Source organism: Gymnoscopelus braueri, assembly GCF_963280865.1.
Source record: "Gymnoscopelus braueri genome assembly, chromosome: 22".
NCBI lineage: Eukaryota > Metazoa > Chordata > Actinopteri > Myctophiformes > Myctophidae > Gymnoscopelus > Gymnoscopelus braueri.
In genome coordinates this window covers 28,539,433-28,562,848 of record NC_137624.1, presented here as the reverse complement: position 1 = coordinate 28,562,848, position 23,416 = coordinate 28,539,433, and the positions used below count along the sequence as shown (strand labels likewise).

General features: G+C 44.6%; 2 protein-coding genes across 4 annotated transcripts in view; both read left to right on the top strand.

The window, feature by feature from the left end:
* The window catches only part of tcf4 (transcription factor 4), a 95,224-nt gene that overhangs the window by 16,928 nt on the left and 54,880 nt on the right, over positions 1–23,416 (top strand). The window lies entirely within an intron of this gene.
* Positions 17,247–21,059, top strand: LOC308078220 (NPC intracellular cholesterol transporter 1-like; the record flags this gene model as incomplete). The annotated part of the gene is made up of 1 exon (XM_080419343.1): positions 17,247–21,059. The coding sequence occupies one exon, from the start codon at positions 17,247–17,249 to the stop codon at positions 21,057–21,059; it is 3,813 nt and encodes a 1,270-aa protein (XP_080275469.1).

Below are 23,416 nucleotides of genomic sequence, written 5' to 3'. Positions count from 1 at the left end.
AATGTATAGATATCTAGAATGTATAAATACATATATTTAAATATCATTATCATTATCATTATTATTATTATTGCCGTTATTATTATTACATTTCATAATTTGCATGAAATAATTTTAGCATGACACATTCTGCACATGCATAGAATGACATTTATATTTCACGTCATCATGAGGGGTTCATTATTTTCCACTGTCGGTGGGACACGTTCTGAGCTCCTACACCTGCTATCTGTGGCACACCGTCCACAGGACAGAATGCAAAGACTGGCAGCTCCTTTACCTGGTGTGCTACATACAATTACCTAAAGTGAAAAGAAAGGATCAGTGATAATGTACAAATACTTACTCCTGGACCTGGTTCTCCAACTGATGCACTTAACCACCTAAACCCCATTATGGTCTGACCGGAGTCCCTCAGGGTTCTTTTCAGTTTTCTGTTATTGTGGGGAAAGCTTTCGCAGAAAATAGCCGATCGACAAGCTCACAACGCGTTGCAACGCGTTGTGAGCTTGTCGATCAGCTATTTTCTGCGGGAACAGAGCCGAAAATTCAATGGGAACAGAGCCGAAAATAGCAGATACAAGCTCACAACGACTCTTTGTAATCTTTGACAATTTGGACAATTTTTATAGTCTGTTGATTACATTTGCCTTTTCACGTTTGTATTTATTTCCTTTATAGGGGTATTAAAAAGATCGTAAAAGTCCATAAATTGTCACTTAAGAAAGGTGCAGATACCCTGTCTTAATCTGTTTTGTTATGTTATGTTTTTTGTGTTTTCTTGTTTACTGTTGAGTGAGAAAACAATGTTGCACATACTGTATAAGGCCAGTCCACACCAATGCAACTCCTTGCAACCATTATCCCAAATGGCAGGTGCAAGGAGTTGCATTGGTGTGGACTGGCCTTAAAACTGTTTTGTTGCAAGGAGTTGCGACTAGTTGCATTGGTGCGGTCTGGCCTTAAGAAGCAATTCCTCCCTCCATATCATTTGGGGAGCCCGACTCACAGTTTGAGAACCACTGGCTTATGGAATGATGGCTTACGCAAAAAAACATTTCTTTACATCTGTAAACCAGTGATGTGAAGTCTATTCTGATTCTGATATGGGTGCCTCCAAGTGATGGTGCGGCTCTGATGGCTTCATAGATGTGTCGGCACTATTTTTACATAGACACATAACAGATAAATAACAGTCAGCATATCTATGGGAATATATAGAGCTATTTAACACTCATGTTAACAACAGAATTTCACTTAACATCACCTTTAACTGTTAAACAATAACCCTTCACGGTTTCTGAATAAACAGTTGTGTCAACGCAAAATCGCTAAGTGGCGAGCTGTCTTTACACACACTATAATATACACACACACACAGTCACACACACAGTCACACACACAGTCACACACAGCCGCGCCAAATGAGTGCTGATTGGACTGTAAGGTGTTGGAATGTGGGAACCAATCAGAGGCAGGGAACAGCCAAGCAGACTGATACCCAGCACAGCTGATCCAATCATGTCGATGGCTCCACACACTAGAATATGCATAAACACACACACACACACACACACACACACACACACACACACACACACACACATGCACATGCACACATGGTCGTAGAATAAGGCAGATCCCTGATCCTCATAACCACGTCGGTAACATCTCATCTTATCATGTCATCCAGTGCTTTTTATAAATGTGTAAACAGGTTATTCATCTTTGGGTGGGTTATTACATTTTGGTTTAAGTTTGACGATGCATTGTAATACGTATGCATACACATAATTACACACATACAACTATAGGTGAAAGTGAGCACTTCATGGGTCCAGACAACGCTGTCTCACAAAAAGTCATATTTTGACTTTTTGGGTATCATGCGACGTGAAGTGTGGGCCAAAAAGTCAGAATATGACTTTCGGGGAATATATGATTTACTTTTTTTTTACTGATCTTCATAAACTCTGAGAACTGTAGTTCCGCATTGCTAAACGCGGAAGTCCCGAAAAGTCAACTTATGCCTTTTTTAACCCCCTTCACGTCACATGTTGTAGTCACAATATTACTTTTGGGGAGTGAGACAGTGTTGGTCCAGACAGTCTACTGAGTACTGACATCTTCACGTTTACCATACACTTTTTTGGGCATTATTCTACCATTACCTTTCAGGTGTTTGTATGCGTGAATAAAGTATTTGCGTAACAGGTGTGAATGAAACTCCATCTCTCTCTCTCTCTCTCTCTCTCTTTCTCTCTGTCTCTCAGTGATAGTCTGTCTAAAACTTGGAGTTTATTATTAATTACTTCATCAATTGATTATTTATAAAACCAATTAAAGAGCTGTCAGCCAGCCAACTGGCTACCTCACAACTCTCTCTCTCTCTCTCTCTCTCTCTCTCTCTCTCTCTCTCTCTCTCTCGCTATCTCCTCTTTCTTTCTCTGTCTGTCCCCTCTTGCTTTGTTTCCCTCTCTATCAAAACAAAATATCTCTCTTTACATGTGCACAAATGCACAGGCACGCACACACGCACGCACGCACACAAGCCCCTTTGAATTGAAGAGAGAAAGAGGGGTGAGGGGTCCACGTGTCTACTGCAAAAACCCTTTTCCACTCGCTTGTAAAGCCAGTATTCTACTGGTATTTTTCATTTTGCCATCCTGTGGGGATATTGCTGGTATATTTCATACCACCAATCTCACAGCTACCTAAACCAGTGGTTCTCAAACTTCTTCACGTCAAGGATCCCCAAAGTGATATGCATTTGGCCGTGGACGCGGACCCCCATCTGAAAATGTTTTGTGCCATGGACCCCCAGAAGAGAAGATTTGTGTTAAAGGTTTTTCAAGATTATTCAACATTTTCCAAACATTTTCGATATTGTTCAAAACATTTCAAAAACAGCAGATGTACAAGCTCGCGGCACGAAGTGTGTGTGTGTGTGTGTGTGTGTGTGTGTGTGTGTGTGTGTGTGTGTGTGTGTGTGTGTGTGTGTGTGTGTGTGTGTGTGTGTGTGTGTGTGTGTATGCGAGATGGTGAGGTTGCCTTTGTCCGCACTCCGCAGCAAAACTGTTGACAGAATCCGTCATAGATAGGGTGTTTTGGAGATTTCTGAGATTTGCAGAATAATGTATTTTTCACATGATTGTATTCCAACTGCGATGCGAGTTTCCATTGACTGGTGTGATACAAGTAACGCTCAGTAGCCCACGATGTGTGCACAGTGAGAGAGAGAGAGAGAGAGAGAGAGAGAGAGAGAGAGAGAGAGAGAGAGAGAGAGAGAGAGAGAGAGAGAGAGAGAGAGAGAGAGAGAGAGAGAGAGAGAGAGAGAGACGGCTGGCGAGCCTACAGAATGGCTGTTATTGTTTTTGCTCGTTGCAACTACATCTTCTTCTTTTTTATCATCATGCCATGCATGGAGTACTGTGTTGCAGATTAAACTTTTTCATAGATTTCATTATGTGTATTTATTTGTGTATTTTCAGACCTTTAACCAAACCGTCAATACATAGTAAACTTTCTGCTCTTTCTGCTCTTTTTTCCCTCTACACTAAACCTCTTTGCCGAAAATAGCCGATCGACAAGCTCACAACGCCTCGCAGCGTGAGGCGTTGTGAGCTTGAAGATCTGCTATTTTTGGCTAAAGTTCTCCTCAGAAAAGGGATGCTAGGGTTCAAGTGGTTAATGTAAAAAAAAAATCACACAAAGATTTGGCGGCCCTCCTGTAGTAACTCTGAGGACCCCCTAGGGATCCCGGACCCCCTGTTGAAGACCCCTGACCTAAACCACAATGCAATGTCAGCATTTAGCTTGGTGGTGTGCCTACTGGATGGAGAGAGCATGGGATATAGTGAAAGAGAGAGCATGGGATATAGTGAAAGAGAGAGCATGGGATATAGTGAAAGAGCATAATAGCAATGTTTATCTGATCTGCTACTTTTGATGCTTTTGTGTGACACTTGCAGTATGTGTATCAAGTAGGGCGTTATTTACCACAAAAAATACACAAAAAGTTATGGAGATAAGAGGTTTCTGCCCGACAACAACGATATATTGATTGCACACACAGGTGTTGTATCCAATTATGATGCAAACAAGCAACACAACTCCTTTCAGTACGTTGTGTGTGTAGGGAGTGTGAGAGAGAGAGAGAGAGAGAGAGAGAGAGAGAGAGAGAGAGAGAGAGAGAGAGAGAGAGAGAGAGAGAGAGAGAGAGAGAGAGAGAGAGAGAGCTGCAACCATAGTGGAGAGTTAAATTAGCCGGCCTGCCAGCCTGCAGATGGATATTTATTGCTATTGGTCCCCAAATACATATTTTATCATCCCTGAAGGCCTAGTCCCGCGTGTTTATGGACACCTCTCGCACGAGAATGAAGTGTTTTACCCGTTACATTCACACCCATTCATATATATGCAATTTACACATGCATTTGTATCCAGCGAAATGTTATGATCTTCCAGTGGAAAAGGCACTTAAGTGAGTGCATGCGTGCAGTACAGTCCATGCATGCATCTACTGTGTATGTTTGTGTACATTTCACTGTGTTTGGGTATTTAGGTGTGTGGGTGCGTGTGCGTGTGCGTGTGTGTGTGTGTGTGTGTGTGTGTGTGTGTGTGTGTGTGTGTGTGTGTGTGTGTGCGCGCGGGTGCGTGTGTGTGTGTGTGTGTGTGTGTGTGTGTGTGTGTGTGTGTGTGTGTGTGTGTGTGTGTGTGTGTGAGAGAGAGCATGTGCGTGTGCGTCTGCGTGTGTGTGTAGCATTCTCTTGGTACACAGGACCATGTGTGTGCAGGTTCTTCTTAATGAGTGCTGGCAGTCTGCAGCACATGGCAGTAATTAAATCAAAGGAAATTGGCAAAAAAAAAAAAAAAAAAAAGGAGGAGGAGGGGGGGGGGGGGGAACAAAAGTCTGCGTCCAGTTAGCCAGAGCAACTCCTCGTACCTTGAAAGGAGAAACGCTCCACTAATAAAAGCAGAGTGGAAGAGACTCGTTAAAGCCCTGTCACCTGTGGGACATTCTTCTGTTCTGGTGCCAAACCTGTGTGCCCAAATTATGCCTCCACCCCACCGCACCCCACCATTCCCCACCGCACCGCACCCCACCCCACCGAACCGCACCGCGCCGCACGCACGGACGCACGCACAAAAGCACGAAATAAAACCTCAGTGTTCATTTAACTCTGAAGAGTTTACATGTCATCACTGTCGGGTGGAAACCTCGTATGTCCAAAACGGTTGCTTTTCTGGAAATGGAAAAAATTAATAACCAATGTTGAACCAAATGTTCCAATGATCCATAGTTGTATTAGGACCCGAGGGAGTGATGAGTCAAATGGGAAGTCGGTCGGATCAGCAGATCTTTAAAAATTATCAATAAAACTGCAAACCCCCATATATGGTGTAAATATGGCGTCATAGTACTGACATCATAGACTGACCTGGATTCCATATTTGAGCATGCCTGACACTGATCTCCATATATGGGAATAAAAGGGACAGACAGATACAGAAATCACCATATGGGCATAAAAGGGACACAGACAGTCAGACGGGTACAACGGGTAGTCCTGACAATGGCTATTGCATAACCGGTTGGGCTAACTTGCATCATTCGTGACTAGGCCGCTGCCCAACGGGCACTCTTGCTAGTTCTGGTCTAGTATTCTCGAATAGCCTACCTCTCATAACATAATGTTGTGAATCCATAGCGTCATTGTGCCATTCTTTATCTGTTATCCACGCTGATAAATATTTGGAGATCCAAGGGTCATGTAACGCACTGGCATGCATTTATTATATAATAACCTTACTGAGAATGAGCATATGAATTAAGTTGATATGTCAAGATATCATAGATGCATCTGTTTGACATTAGACTACAGTGAGTCTGACCACAGTAACGGCCATGCACTGTGTTGTTGTGGGACAACTCTCGTTTTAACGTTTCGGTAAGCAGAGAGCTTTTTTTTCACCCGTGTTTCCTGACATCATTATATCACATTATTAATGCTGCTCCCGTAGATTTTAAGCTTGCATGCTTTCACTTCATTGAGGACATTTTTTCAGGGCAGGTTTTGTCGCTAGAAAAGCATTCTGTGCCTCTTCTGCTCTCCGCCACCTACAGTAGATAGGAATGCGCCATGGCACAACCGCAGGTTCTCATAGTTCTCGAAAACTATATAAATAAAAACATTAATGAAACCCAAAACTCTGGTTTTGTTAATGTAACGCCCAAAACACACCTATAACTAATTCAGGGCCCTTAGCGCGGGGCGCAGATACATAGCGCCCACATAGCATACTCTAGATAGGACCATTGCACTGGACATACCACCACGGCACAAGTTAAGTTCCGCTGTTAAAATAGGGCCCCCTGTCTGTTTGTCCGGGGGTAATCTTGCAAACCGCTCAACCGATCAGCACCATTATTCTGAATCTTCACGTTTAAAATGTTTTGAACTATTTAAAGCTGGTGCTGTCATGTTTTATGTCAATAGTAATACGTGTTAGATAACTGTATATTCCCATAGTAATCATTGCTATAGAGTGTTTGTTCAGTAACACAGGACTTCCCGTCTCTCCAGTCCTTTAATAAACAGAAAGAAATATTTTCAGGTCCAATCAGGAGAGAACACATACAGGATACGCAGGATAAACTACTGAATTTGGAAGCAATGCAACAAAAACAAAAACAAACAGACACATTTGGAACTGAAACATTATCAAATTGAAGCTGATAAATTTGACTTTTCTTGCTAGTTCTGGATACGACGAGCAAATTTGTCCAGTTTCATGTTGATTGTGTGTTAAGATAGGTTACGGTTAGCTTGCCGTTAGATTAAACCTTTCCATAGATTTCATAGATAGCTTCATAGACTTGTTTGACAGCACTGTCATCAGTGTATGTTGGATTCATGTTAATGTGTATTTTCAGACCTTTACCAATACTTAGTAAACATGACCTTTCACTCTCGGTCTGCTCTTTTTCCCTCTATATCAAACTCTTTGCCGAAAATAGCTGATCTACAAGCTGCTGCTCACAACGCCTTGCGCTGCGAGGCATTGTAAGCTTGTAGATCTGCAATGTTTAACCAAAGTTCTTCTTTTAGAATAGGGATGCTAGGGTTTAAGTGGTTCATGTAAAAAAAAAAGTATCCTATCACACAAAGATTTGGCGGCCCCCCTGTAGTAACTCTGAGGACCCCCTAGGGGTCCCGGACCCCCTGTTGAAGACCCCTGCAGTAGATCCAAGGAGAACAGCTGTGCAAATTGAAGTTGGTAGGCATGCATAGCAACATTATGTGTTTTGTGTGACGTCAGAGCAAAGCTATGTTAAGCATTATATATTCACGCTTATGACTTCTATCTCGCTGAATCTCATTTGGTTTTATCTCCTGTATTCTGACTTCATCTCTCGAATCCAGACACCATGGAATTACGAACCGTTTTGATCGTTCTGTTTTCTGTGATTGTGCTCACCTGTGCACATGAAATCAAATATGATGACTGTGGATCTCCTTCTGGAGAAGTGGCCCTGGTTGATGTTCATCCGTGCCCTCATCAACCGTGCGAACTTTGCAAAGGGCAGAGCTACAGGATCCAAGTGACATTCGCCAGTCGTGTGCAGAGCCGAACAAGCAAAGCACATGTCCACGCAATCATTTCGGATGCTCCCTTGCGCTTCAAAATCCCTGAGAACGATGGCTGCAAATCTGGAATTGAGTGCCCCATTGAGGAGCAGAAGACCTATCGCTATGAGATGCAGCTGCCTGTGAAGAAATCGTATCCCTCGATCAGATGTCAGGTCAGATGGCTACTGAGAGATGATACGAACAAGAACTTATTCTGCATTAAGTTCCCAGTTCAGATTGTGGCACAGCACTGTGTGTGGAGCAAGTCTACTCCACCTCTCATCAGTAAATAATAACTATGAAACTATTGCCTTCACACCATCGTACTGGATCGATGACTCCTTTTTTTTTAAAGATATTTTTGGGGTCTTTTTCTGCCTTCATTGATAGCACCAGTAGAAACCGAGAGAAACAGGGAGAAAGAGACGGGGAGTGACACGCAGCAAAAGGCCATCGAGATCGGGACTCGAACCCGCAACACGCTGCCAGGCTGCACCAGAGTCCACATGCGGCATGCGCCCGGACCGCCAGGCCAGCGGGCGCCCGATCAATGATTACTTTGACTGGGTGATGCTCCAGTCGCTCTGCTGATTATACGTCAACTCCACAGGGTCATTCTGCTATGCCTCAGTGGAACCCACTTGGGAATAAGAGAACCAGAGGCCTTGTATATAAGCTTATACCTGTATAGTGACTAATTACCTTATACCTGTATACCTGATTTACAAAGTAAAGAAATTGAATAATGCTGTTTTCACAAGTGCTAATTTAGATTAGCAATCCACTCCATTTAGCAGTATTAAAGCATAAAATACAATAAAACGAGGACGAGGAAGGAAAAATATATTTTAAAGATGGGGTGCCATGATATATGACCCTAAAACCTGATCATAAGGTATTATTATTATGTAAGGATTTTTTTCAACAAAAAAAAAGTGTACAGAATTGGTTAAAATTATGTTTTTATGTGGACACTCCTCCAGTTCATTAAGTATACCTGGTTCTCACCTTAGCACCTCCTCCACCACCTTAGCACCACCCACCTGTCCTAGTCCCTCCTCCTCCTCATGCCCACACCTGTTGTGTTATGATAATGAGGGGGAGGGTATGGCTTTGTGATGTCACTAAAGCGCTGTTTCTCTATTGGCACGTTTGACCCTCAAGGTTTCAGCCTCCAGGAAGAAACTCCAAATAGTCAGAGAAGACATAAAACACCATAAAAACACCACCGGGGGGCTTTATGAAGTTCTATCAACCTCATAGACACATGAAAAACAGAAAAAGTGCAAAAACATGGCACCAGCTCTTTAAACAATAATAAAAACCCATCACAATAGTCAACTAGACACGTCGCAATTCAGGGCAATTGCAGAGTGTGGTTGCGCCGACGTGAGTCGCGGGTCGCTGCCGCCGGGACTCGAGGAATACGTTGGGAGGAATACCGTCGGAGGCTGCGCCAATTACATTGTCACATAACTCCTGAGATCACTTGCGTTTCATTTTGAGAGGATTGATCCCCCCAACATAAGGTTTTTGCATCAAACGCTTACATTTTGAGCATTTGTGGCGCCCCCTATGGATCAAAGTGGAAATGCTTTTGGGGATTTGTTGCGTAAACCACCCTTGACATGTGATTCAAATTTGGGATTGACTGGACGTTTCGTTCGTGATTTGTGGCCTTTTTTGGAATACGGGCCCCTTCCGCTAACTCTGGAAGCCATTTACGGACGAACGGTATGGACTATCAAAATTCTGTTTCTGTCCAGATTATCGCATGGGTCCAGAGATCATGTGTACTGATTTTTGTGAAATTTGACCAAAATATGTGGGAAGAGGAGCTAAAAGTGTGTTTTGAAGAAAATTCAAAATGGCGGAAAATCTATCCTGACGCAAATGGGCGTGGCCTATATGGGGAGTTGCGTCATGACCCAAGGAATCTAGGGGAAAAGATAAAAAGATTTTTATTCTAGGACAAAAGTTATAGGCCAAAACGTAAAGTGGGCTGTTATAGCGCCACCATGAGGCCGAATGGTGTGATTATTATTTTTAAGATAATTTCGGACTAAATTATGAACCTCCCCTCCAAATCTGGTAACTCTAGCTCTTACGGTTTCTGAGAAAAAAATACTTGAATTTGAGTTTTTTCACTTTTCCATTAAAGTGGATGGGGACATTTAATGCACTAATAAATCAATATCAATAAAACTATGCAACCAATCTCTTAGCAAAATACAAGCTCACGATTCCCGGTGAAGCCGGTCATTTTTACATATGTCACTAAATTGGGAAAAATAAACTGTGGGAGGAGATGCGGTGTAAAATAAAGTTTATCTACAATAATAAAGTGTAAGGATTACTATAGTCTGGTTGCCCTGTTAGGGCAACCACACTAATAAAATAAAAATACTTCAACATTAGTAATGAAATATTTACAGTTAAATGCACTTATTAGCAGTTGTATATTGCACTGGATGTGAGGATGCCTCACCAACAATGAGGGGTCCAGACTACAACATATAAGCACAATGGGCATGCCCATATATGGGCATGGATAGATAGATACCTTTATTGATCGCACAGGGGAATTTCAGTCACCCAGAGGCAGCACAGCAGTCAGAGTTACATAGTTACAGATACAGAGTAAGGAATGTATACAGCAATACAAAGGTAAGACATAACAATAAGATCCACCATCACTAAAGAACAAAAGTATACACCTGTACAAACTATCCTGCACTATGCAGAAAAATAACAATAACACCAGGTTACAGTGTCCTGTCAAACCGTGCAACCAGTACAATCACTGCAATGCAAAGAAAAGTGACAAAGTGTCCACAGTGCAATCAGTACAATAACTATCTAAGTGTAATTAGAGGTCAGAGTCCTTGGTACATCTTTTATTCCAAGTTATATGACCGGGAGCAGTATGGGTTAGCGCCCCCAGCCTGTGTCTTCCTTGAGGAAGAAGCTCAACAAACCCACAGTGACGCCTTTAGGAGGGCCATTCAAGCAAACCGGCCCAAGGAACCATCACACCAGAAGGAAATGTTTGGATCGAGGTGTTACAGCGGATCTGGTGCAGCGGATCTGGTGCAGCGGATCTGGTACAGCGCTCAGGTCCTGGACCTGGTGAGACGAAGGAGGAGCCCGGCCAGGAGGCCACCCACAGAGCCTAGTCCCTCCACGTGCCAGAGCCTCCCCGAGTTCCGGCAGAGTAGTTCCAGAGAAGCGGACTGAGTGGCCCTGTCTTTCCCTATAGGACTGACCGTGCGTAGCTACCTGGGACGTACGTTGGGGCTTGATCAACCCCGGCTGGGTCACCTGGGCGAGGGTGTATGTTGCGAGACCCGAAACACCCTATGACCTCAGGCTACAACACTGATGATATGTCCCAGGTGCATCCATGTGATGTATTCTTTATAGACAGTTGACCTGGCAGAGCGACCAACGTGTGTCTCGTTGTAAATCCTCATAGCTACCTGCACAAAAGACATGCCAAGTCTCAAACACTTCCACCCGGGGTAAGTGAATCTACCCCGGGATGCCCCACTATATCCTTGTGAAGGGAGAGGGAGGTGTTTGCCATGATGGCGTCCAGCCTCCTCACTGTACGCACCTTAGCCACCCCCTCCAGTGAGGTCCCCGCGACGGAGCCCACCTTCCTCACCAGCTATTTGCAGCATCCTGTTGCACACGCCAAAACATCTGAGTCTTCTCAGGAAGAACAGCCTGCTCCTACATTAGAGTATGTCAGACCAGTCCAACAACCTGTTCAGGTGCTCTCCTAGAAACTTGTAGTTGGCTACAATCTCCACCACCTCAGCATTTATGGTGCTGGGGACCGGAGGTACCCTCTTGGTCGTGCCATAGTCCACCACCATCATCCTTGGTCTTGCTAGCATTGGGCCGGAGGCGGTTTGCCTCGCTCCAGTCCACAAAGTCCTTCGCCATGCTATCGTGCTCAACAGTGTTGTCACCTGAGATGCAGCTGACCACCGCAGTGTCATCTGAGAACTTCTGTAGGGGACATGTCTTGGAGTTGATCGGAAGTCAGATGTGTATAGGGTGAACAGGAAAGGTGACAGCACTGTGCCCTGGGGACAGCCGTGTTGTTCACCAGCACCTCCGACTGACAACCCTGCAGTCTCACATACTGCGGTCTGCCCGAGAGGTAGTCTGTGATCCATGCCACCAAGCCGTGGTCCACATCATCAACGCAAGCTTCTCAGCAAGCAGTTGTGGCTGGATAGTGTTGAAGTAAAAACACATGATTCTGACTGTGTTGCCCAGGGTGTCAAGGTGTGTGAATGCCCTGTTTAGCATGTAGATGATGGCATCATCAAACCCAATGTCCGCCTGGTATGCAAACTGAAGGGGGTTGAGGTATTCACTCACCATCGGTCTCAGTTGATTCAGTACCAGACGCTCAAAGGTCTTCATGCCCTTTGATGTCAGAGCCACTGGCCTGTAGTCACGAGGTGCGACTTTTCTTAGGCACCGGGACAATGCAGGAAGATTGCCACAGTTGCGGCACCCTCCCCGTCTTCAGAGAGAGGCATATCGTTTGGATCGGTAGTTCTGGACAACCGCCTATCCAACCAACTTGACACCGGTCATATAAATGTCCCTGGGATCAGCGGCGACCCACGTGCCAAGTTTGAAGTTGGTCGTTTGGACAATTCTCGAGATACGTTAACCATAGAAGGACGTACTGTATGTATGCACGTACATGTCATGTTTTATGTCAATAGTAATACGTGTTAAATAACTGTATATTCCCATAGTAATCATTGCTATAGAGTGTTTGTTCAGTAACACAGGACTTCCCGTCTCTCCAGCCCTTTAATAAACAGAAAGAAATATTTTCAGGTCCAATCAGGAGAGAACACATACAGGATACGCAGGATAAACTACTGAATTTGGAAGCAATGCAACAAAAACAAAAACAAACAGACACATTTGGAACTGAAACATTATCAAATTGAAGCTGATAAATTTGACTTTTCTTGCTAGTTCTGGATACGACGAGCAAATTTGTCCAGTTTCATGTTGATTGTGTGTTAGGATAGGTTACGGTTAGCTTGCCGTTAGATTAAACCTTTCCATAGATTTCATAGATAGCTTCATAGACTTGTTTGACAGCACTGTCATCAGTGTATGTTGGATTCATGTTAATGTGTATTTTCAGACCTTTACCAGTACTTAGTAAACATGACCTTTCACTCTCGGTCTGCTCTTTTTCCCTCTATATCAAACTCTTTGCCGAAAATAGCTGATCTACAAGCTGCTGCTCACAACGCCTTGCGCTGCGAGGCATTGTAAGCTTGTAGATCTGCAATGTTTAACCAAAGTTCTTCTTAGAATAGGGATGCTAGGGTTCAAGTGGTTCATGTAAAAAAAAAAGTATCCTATCACACAAAGATTTGGCGGCTCCCCTGTAGTAACTCTGAGGGCCCCCTAGGGGTCCCGGACCCCCTGTTGAAGACCCCTGCAGTAGATCCAAGGAGAACAGCTGTGCAAATTGAAGTTGGTAGGCATGCATAGCAACATTATGTGTTTTGTGTGACGTCAGAGCAAAGCTATGTTAAACATTATATATTCACGCTTATGACTATTATCTCGCTGAATCTCATTTGGTTTTATTTCCTGTATTCTGACCTCATCTCTCGAATCCAGACACCATGGAATTACGAACCGTTTTGATCGTTCTGTTTTCTGTGATAGTGCTCACTTGTGCACATGAAATCAAATATGATGACTGTGGATCTCCTTCTGGAGAAGTGGCCCTGGTTGATGTTCATCCGTGTCCTAGTCAACCATGCGAACTTCGCAAAGGGCAGAACTACAGGATCCAAGTGACATTCGCCAGTCGTGTGCAGAGCCGAACAAGCAAAGCATATGTCCACGGAATCATTTTGGGTGTCCCCAAACGCTTCAAACTCCCTGAGGACGATGGCTGCAAATCTGGAATTGAGTGCCCCATTGAGGCGCAGAGGACCTATCGCTATGAGACGCAGCTGCCTGTGAAGACATCGTATCCCTCATTGAAGCTGACCATAAGATGGCAACTGAGAGATGATACAGACAAGAACTTATTCTGCATTGAGTTCCCAGTTCAGATTGTGGCCTAAGGTGTTTCCAGTACAGAATTGCTGTGATTAATAAAGTACAGATCAGACTGGACCGGAAAGTTGCGGAAACCATGCGGGATGACTCCCTTGTGTTGCAGTACTTAAATAATCTGAGCATTTACGTCCTTGGCTGGAACTCCGGTGTACTTTGTGTTGGAGGAGTGGGTCACTAACCCACAACTAACTATTGCCTTCACACCATCGTCCTGGATCGTTTTTTTTTTTTTTGCACCAGTGGAGACAGGAAACAGGGAGAGAGGCGGGGAGTGACACGCAGCAAAGGCTGTCGAGATCAGGACTCGAACCCGCAACACGTTGCCGGGCCGCACCAGAGCCCACATGTGGCACGCGCCCGGACCGCCAGGCCAGTGGACGCCCTATCAATGACTACTTTGACTGGTTGAAGCCCCAGTCGCTCTGCTATGTATACGTCAACTCCACTGGGTCATTCTGCATTGCCTCGTTGTAACACACTTGGGATTGGGAATAAGAGAACCAAAGGCCTTGTATACAAGCTTATACCTGTATAGTGACTAATTACATGTATACCTGATTTACAAAGTAAAGAAATTGAATAATGCTGTTTTCACAAGTGCTAATTTAGATTAGCAATCCATTCCATTTAGCAGTATTTAATAAAACGAGGACGGAAAAATATAGGAAAAATATATTTAAACTAGAAAAAAAGGTCTCCGCCAGGTCAGGTAGGTATGATATGAGTGATGTCATCATGTCATCATGTGTCTCGCTAGCCGATCACAGCTGGTGACACACGGACGGACGGAGGGTAAAACATACTCTCCCCCATGCCTTCGAGACAAAAAAGAATAAAAACCCATCACAATAGTCAATAAAATAACCAGGAGACCTGGTTCTGCCAGACCCAGAATAAATTCCTAGTATGTAACACACCTACAAACCACTTTATAAGTTGAAATCTGAAGATCAGAGCACTATGTCACGCTAAGCTTGGCCAATCAAAAAGAGGGACCGGGAGGAAAAACGTTGACCGGGAGGAAAAGAGGGACAGACAAAGCCTCATGTAGGCCTGACCCCCTGGGTCTGGCAAAAATACTTCAACATTAGCGATGAAATATTTACAGTTAAATGCACTTTTTAGCAATTGTATATTGCACTGGATGAATCCTTTTTTTTATATAGCTGGTGAAAGTTACAGGAGTGCAAATGGTGTGTGACATGAAGTAGCTTGTACCTTCACACTGGACCTCCAGGAGGGGGGGGTCACCTACTGTACACCAGCCTAGATGATCAGAACTCCGTGTGTGGATAGTCTGCCTGGGTCATCTAGACTCCCTGCTTTAGTCCTCTCCTAACAGACTTATACTATGCAGATGAAATGCTATCCTGCTATTTGACCATTAGGAGTTTTTAGAGTTTGCCAAAGTTGGTCTTGCGCTGAAGGCCAAGAGAAGCAGGTTATCATCTATAAAACCCTCCCGGAACATTCACCTCTAAAGACAACAGGAGGAAAGCGGTTGCATGGAGGGCTTTGAATGGCATGGCCATATTGTGGAAGTCCATCCTCCCCTGTCCTATATAAATAAATATATATATATATACATATATATATATTATATATATATATATATATATATATATATATATATATATATATATATATATATATATATATATATATATATATATATATATATATATACATATATATATATATAATTTATTTATTTCTTTATTTTACAAAAAAAATCCCCATCTTGCAGTTATCTAATACGAATGAAATAAATAAATGATGTCAAATGTCATGAGGGGGGGCCCATTGCAGTTACAGTGCCATGGGGCACTGAGAGGTGTTAATCCAGCCCTGCCGATGGGTGCTACAGCGGAATGCTACGTGCAGTACTAATTAGTAATCATGAGCATGTTACGAACAAGCTTCTGTTGTTGTAAACAATAACATCCCATCCTATATGGATTTAAAACATTAATCCACTGTAATCAGCAAGTTAGCAACACACCATGACATCCTAGAATAAAAACGCTTGTTTATCGGGTAATCCGTGGCTGTCGTGGGTCCACACAGCTCCGTTCTAATACACGGACGGGTTCGGGTTTTGCGGTGGGTAACGATAGAGATTACGTTAATTGCATAATTCATGGTTACGTTAAAACTTTATGTCACTTTACAAAATGGTATTCCGTTTCTACCGATAATATACGACTGAGGAGTCTTGATTGTATGTTCAGAGGGGGAGGGTGATTTGAGTTATAAACTTCAAATGTGAGATGCAATACCCGTCGTACCCGTTGCCCATGTACCTGTTGTACCCATCTGTGTCCCTTTTATGCCCATATATGGAGATTTCCGTATCTGTCTGTGTCCCTTTTAGTAGTTCTGTGTCAGGCATGCCCAAATATGGAGTCCAGGCAGTCTATATAACGCCAGTACTATGATGTCATATTTAGGACATCAGGGTACTCCAGATAGTATACGGTTCTGGACTGCCGGATCTCCATATATGCCTCTATGGGCGTATCGGTAGGAACGGGGTTCTGGACAACCGCCTATCCAACCGACTATGCCCAAATATGGAGTCCAGGCTATGACATTATATTGATGACAGTAAAATGGGGATTTGATGTGTCCTTTTTATGCTCATATATTGAGATCTCTATATGTGTCTCTCTGTCTTCCTGTGTCCCTTTGTGTTCACATATGGAGGACCTTGATGTCATCAGTATATGCCCATATATGGGTATATCAGCGGTTCTGGACAACTGGATCTCCATATATGGCTATATATCCGAGTGCCAGCACTGTAAAGAATAATCTTTGCACAGACAAATATATATATATACACACACACACACACACACACACACACACACACACACACACACACACACACACACACACACACTGTAATCCAATATGACATTGGATATATCCCTATCTTAATGTCAAACTTATCCAATGTCTTGTTTTTTAGTTAATGAAGCACTCCTACCCAAACAGTTTTTGATGTCTATGTTTAATTTGTCCAGTTTACTGTTGATTGTGTGTTTTGATAGGCCACCAGGTATATTACAGTTAGCTTGCCCGTTATATTACAACGTTTTTTGCTGGAAAGTTGCATTAGTATTCAGTGGATCCAAGAAGGACAACTGTGCAAATCGGGATTTGTATGCATGCATGACAACAGTTTGTGTTGTGTGTGGCGTCAGACCAGAGCTCAGTCAAGATTATATAAGGTCTAGAGAGAGACCCACCAAGCGTACCGATGCAGAAGGTGTATGGAGTTTGAGGTCTTATTTACTGTTCTAAGGTCTTTTAGCTTATTTACTCACCCTATTAAGAGCAGTGGACGACTGTTTTAACAGCACCCAGGGAGCCATTAGGGGTTAAGTTGTCTTGCTCAGTCAGGGACACTTTGACACAAAGCACTGGAGGAGCCGAGGATCGGACCGCCGTCCAATTCCGATTCCCAGACAGCCACTCTAAATGGGTTCAGTAAGAGGGAAGATTGGGACAAACTATGTGTTTTTATTGTTCCTTTTGATTCCCTTGGCAGTGGTTCAGGCCCAGCACTGTGTGTGGTATGGTCAGTGTGGAGACAATCCAGAGTCTGAGAACAAGTACAACTGTAATTACACGGGTCCACCCAAACCACTGCTTTCCGAAGGCATAGCGTTGCCTTCTGAAGCTGGAGATGCAAAAGCACTTCTCAAGAAGTTATGCCCTGGATATGACTATGGAGAACGACGTTTGTGCTGTGACGTTGCCCAGCTCCGTTCTCTCGAAGAGGATGCCAAGCTACTATACTTATTCTTTGGTCGGTGCCCTGCCTGTTTGTTCAACATGATGAACATGTTCTGTGAGCTGACATGCAGCCCCCGACAGAGTCAATTTATGAATGCCACAGAGTTCACTTCAGAACCAGAACTCAATAAGACCAACGTGGTGAAAGTGCAGTACTACATTGGAGAGACATTTGCTAATGCCATGTTCGATTCTTGTAAGGGTGTGCATGTGCCTATCCTAGAAGATACAGCCATGGGACTGTTCTGTGAGGGTGTTGCAGTCGAGGACTGCAGACCCTCCCACATGCTCCAGTTCATGTTAAAAAATGATATGGTTCCGCCTCCTTTCACCATAGACCCCATATTATCTGATGTCCCAGTGTCTGGCTTTAATCCTATGAACAACAAGACTTTCTCCTGTGCAGATCGCCTGGAAGATGGCTTGGGTCCCTGCTCCTGCCAGGACTGCCCCGATGTCTGCCTCAAGCCAGTTCCCCCCCATTTGCCTTCTCCCTGGACAATCTTTAGCATCGATGCCATGTTTGTAATCATGTGCATCTCTTATGTGGCCTTCCTCTTCATCTTCATTGCCGCTGTGCTGGGAGCCTGGTGGTACAGGAAAAGAACTTCTGAATATGGCACTTCACTGGACAGCAATAATCCACTGTCTCTGAAAAAAGACAACCCTGATCAAGATGCGTCACACTGGGAAATGCTTGGGGAGCGCTTTGAGAATGCCATGCGGCTCTTCTTTACAGCCTGGGGCTCTTTCTGCGTGCGGAGGCCCCTGCTGGTTACACTGACCACCCTGGTCATGGTTGCAGCCGCCTTGTCAGGACTGGTCTACATGACCATCATCACTGACCCTGTTGAGCTCTGGTCGGCCCCCAATAGCCGAGCACGCCAAGAGAAGGACTTCTTTGACAGCCACTTTGGACCCTTCTTCAGAATCGAGCATCTCATCATCACCACACCGCTCGACAGCACCTTCATCTATCAGCCCTCATCAGGGCCCGATGTGCCTTTTGGAGCCATCTTTGACAAGCGCGTCCTACAACAGGTGCTGGATTTGCAGCTTGAAATTGAGGGCCTTGTAGCCGAGTACGACGGACAGAGCGTAACCCTCAGGGATATTTGTATGGCTCCTCTGGCCCCGTACAATGATAACTGTGCCATCTTCAGCATGCTCAACTACTTCCAGAATAACCCCGCTAACCTAAATAACTTTCACAAGCATTTCCTCAAGTGTACCACTTCTCCACTGAGCCTTGACTGTTTAGGCACCTTCGGAGGCCCAGTGTTCCCCCATCTGTCTCTGGGGGGTTACGATGACAAAAACTACAACAACGCCACAGCCTTAGTGATCATGTTCCCTGTTAACAACTACCACAATGACACTGTCAAGATGGGTAAAGCTAAGGCATGGGAGGAGGAGTTCATCCGCTTTCTGAAGAGCTACAGCAATCCCAACCTTATCGTAGCATTTAACGCAGAGAGAAGTATAGAGGATGAGATTGACAGGCAAAGCAACAGTGACATCAGCACCATAGCACTCAGCAACGTCATTATGTTAATGTACATATCCGTGGCTCTTGGTCATATCCACAGCCTCAGACGACTGTTGGTGGACTCTAAGATCTCTCTCGCGATAGCCGGCGTCCTGATTGTGCTGATCTCTGTGGCCTGCTCCCTGGGCATCTTCAGCTATGCTGGGGTCCCACTCACCCTCATCATCATCGAGGTCATCCCCTTCCTGGTGCTGACTGTTGGCGTGGACAACATTTTCATCTTAGTGCAGGCGTACCAGAGGGATGAGCGCAGGGATCAGGAAGAGCTGCACCAGCAGATCGGTCGTATCTTGGGAGATGTAGCCCCCACCATGCTCCTGTGCTCCCTGTCTGAGACTGTGGTCTTCTTCCTTGGATCCATTTCTAACATTCCGGCGGTGAGGACTTTCTCTATGTTTTCCGGCTTGGCCATCTTTGTTAATTTACTGATGCAGATCAGCTGCTTCATCAGCCTGCTTGGCCTGGATGTCAGAAGGCAGGAGGAGAATCGTCTGGATATAATTTGCTGTGTGAAACTTCCAGAAGATCAGGGAGAAAAGACTGATGGCTTCCTCTTCCGCTTCTTCAGGAAGAAATATGCCCCCTTTATCCTCGGGGAATCGGTTCGACCCTTAGTAGTAGCAGTGTTTGTGGGGTTGACCTTCTTCAGTATTGCTGTGGTGAATAAAGTAGAGATTGGCATGGACCAGAAACTGGCCATGCCGGATGACTCCTATGTGTTGCAGTACTTTAATAACCTGAGCATGTACCTCCACGCTGGACCTCCGGTGTACTTTGTGGTGGAGGAGGGGGTCAATTACAGCAGCGTGGATGGTCAGAACACTGTGTGTGGAGGAGTGGGCTGCAACAACAACTCCCTGGTCCTGCAGGTCCACTCTGCCTCTCTCATCAGCGACTACACTGCTATTGCCTCCACACCATTCTCCTGGATCGATGACTACTTTGACTGGGTGAGTCCCTGGTCGGGTTGCTGTAAATACTTTGACTCCACGGGTGCATTCTGCAACTCCTCAGTGGAGAATGCAAAGGAAGAGCTTGTTGACTGTCTAGAAAGTACCGGCAGAAAAATTAGGCCTGAAGGGGAAGACTTCTTGCGGTTCCTGCCCATGTTTCTGTCCGACATCCCCACCGACACATGTCCGAAAGGTGGCAGTGCGCTCTACAGCACAGCGGTGGACCTGCATCCAAATGACGCAGGTGTAGGAGCCACCCACTTCATGGCCTACCACACCATCCTGAAAGATTCACCAGACTTCATAAACGCCCTGAAGGCGGCCCGTGCTCTGGCTGACAACATAACACAGGCTGTGGGCCACAAAGTTTTCCCTTACAGTGTATTCTACGTGTTCTATGAGCAGTACCTGACCATGGCTCACGACACGACCGTGAGCCTGTGCGTGTCACTGGTGGCCATTTTTGTAGTGTCCGTGGTGTTGCTGGGCTTTGAGTTGCTGGCAGCCTTGCTCGTCACCGTCACCATCACTATGATCCTGCTCAACATGGTTGGGGTCATGTGGCTGTGGGGCATCAGCCTCAACGCTGTGTCCCTGGTCAACCTTGTCATGAGCTGCGGCATCTCCGTAGAGTTCTGTAGTCACATTGTGCGGGCCTTCTCCCAAAGCATGAAGAGCAACAGGGTGGAGCGCGCCGAGGAGGCTCTGGCCGGCATGGGCAGCTCAGTGTTCACTGGGATCACAATAGCCAAGTTTGGTGGCATCCTGGTTCTGGCCCTGTCCAAATCCAAGATCTTCCAGATCTTCTACTTCCGCATGTACCTGGCCATAGTGCTGCTGGGGGCCATGCACGGACTCGTCTTCCTGCCTGTGCTGCTCAGCTATGTAGGTCCTTCTATGAACAAAGCCAAGGTGTTGGCCGCCAACAAGCGCGGCACAGGGTTGACCTCCTCAGACACTGAACTAACCATTACTGCAGGAGAGAGCGTGTGAGAGAACTCAAGTGGCTTCTGTGATTACCGACACAATGTATGCAATAGCACCACTACAACGATTCACGGAATGAAGTCAGGAAACCACTACTTGAGAAAAAGAGAGGGCTTTTCTAAGCTTATACTTATACTTACCTGATTTTTTTAAATGAAGAATGACAAAAAAAAACACACAGACAGACACATGCACTGGGGCAAAAACATAATCTCCTCCTTCTGGTTTGGCGGAGATAATAATAATAAGAAATATGAAATGCGTGTGTGTGTTTGTCCGCATATATAAAGACATCACAGTTGTAAAATTAAGTCAAATAAAATACCTAGGAGTGCATAATGGTGTGTGATAAGAAGAGTAGCGTGTACCTTCACGCTGGACCTCCAGCAGGGGATCACCAGCCTAGATGGACAGAACACAGTATGTGGAGGGGTGGGTTGCGACAACAACTCTGATCCAGCAGGTCCTCTCTGTCTCTACATCCTCCTGGATGGTTGACTGGGTGAAGCCCTAGTCATCCTGCTGTCAATATGTCAGCTCCACGACCATGGGTACATGCTGCAACCACTCAGTGGTGAGTCCATCATGTGCTCACAGTGGGAAACAGAAGCCTGAAGATGAAGACTTGTCTCCCAAGACAACTTGGGGACAGGTGTTTTTTCCCCCTCTCTCTGTCTCTTTTTTTCCTTATTTGTTTTTTTGCTGGTGGATGTTACAGGGGAGTGCATATAGTTTGTGCTGTGAAGTGTAAGCTCACCATGAACACGATATATATATATTTTTTATAATAAACTTGCTTCCATCCTATTTGTTTCTGGGCGTAGAGAAATAAAACTGAAAGTTATTGTCCATACAGTTCTCAGAATGCCTTTTTCCCCTATCTTTTTTTCCCTTTTTTTAAAAAATCTTCTGCCCTCCTGGCAGAGATAACAAAAAAAAACGTTGGACCATAATGATGTGTTCCTTTATTATATTCCTTACCACCATCGCCCCTTGCCTTTCCATACACTCACACAACCCCAAAACATTGTCATCACATGACCCAGACAGACAGAAAGATAGAGGGAGTAAGAAGGACATGGAATTCCTGGTGTGCGGTGTGTGCTCTACTGAGAGCGCTTTTTTAATTCTCTTAATTCTCTTAATTCACACCATAATGTGTGTGATTTGTAAGTACATTTTCAAACATCTGAAAACAGTACTGGCAAAAATATACATATATATTCAAATATATATATCGGCATGTTTCAAAACCTTATTATGGTTGCACTTACCGTAAATCACATTAAAATAATAAGTCATTTTAACATCCTATTTGCAGTGCTCATTTGTGTACCTTTTTGTACACGTGGCAAAGAGTAAAAGAGTGGATCGTTGCTGTTGGATGGAAACCTCATTATGTCCAAAACTGTTACTTTTCAGGATTCAAATTCGAAGTAGGGAATTCATTTACGGAAAAACACAAAAAGTAAAAAATATGGAGATATGAGGTTTCTGCCTCTTATCTTCAGCAACGAGATATGATAAAACAAAGGGAAGGAGAGAGGCAGAGAGAGTAGATTAAGTGAATGTGGATTCACCCCGGTGGTCCGTTTCAGGCTTTGGGTCTAATCCCGACATAATACACCCTGTCTCTCTGCCTCTCTTTCACATGTCAGCCTTTCTTTTGTCGGGGTGCGTTGAATTCGATGGCGGGGGTGGTGCCAGCCGGGTGGGTGGCTGCAGATCACAGTCAGGCAGTGTGCATTCAGATCCACACTGAAGAGCCAAACACACCTTCTTTTGACGGGTGGATGCGTGTTGTTGGGGGGGCTTTTTTTAGATGCTCGCTCGGTTGTAGGCTGCTTTGTGTGTTTGTGTGTGTGTGTGTGTGTGTGTGTGGTGTGTGCGCGTGCGTGTGCGTGTGCGCCCGTAACATATCCTCACACAGCGGTTCATATGTTATTTTACGTAAAGAGTGATCGTATGGAATGTGCAGCAACAGGAGCCCCGGCAGTTAATTTACCTTGACCTTTGACTTTAATTGAGTTGTCATGACACTAATGCCATTAAGCTATATGGTCATGATGTACAGTAAAACTCCTTCGGGTCCAGTTACCAATTCTCTCTATACTTTATATAGAACCATTGGAGGCTACAATGCGTTGTGAGCTTGTAGATCGGCTAATTTTGCTACAGTATATTTAGAACGTTTTTATGAACCACGTGAACCATAGCGTCCCTATTTTGGGGCAAACATTCGCCGGAAAATACAATTACGTGTCGCAACGCAATGCGTTGCGAGCTTATAGATGGGCTATTTTCTATACTAGCGGACCTAATACATTAGTCCCTGGGGGGACCCCAATAGGACCACAATGGAA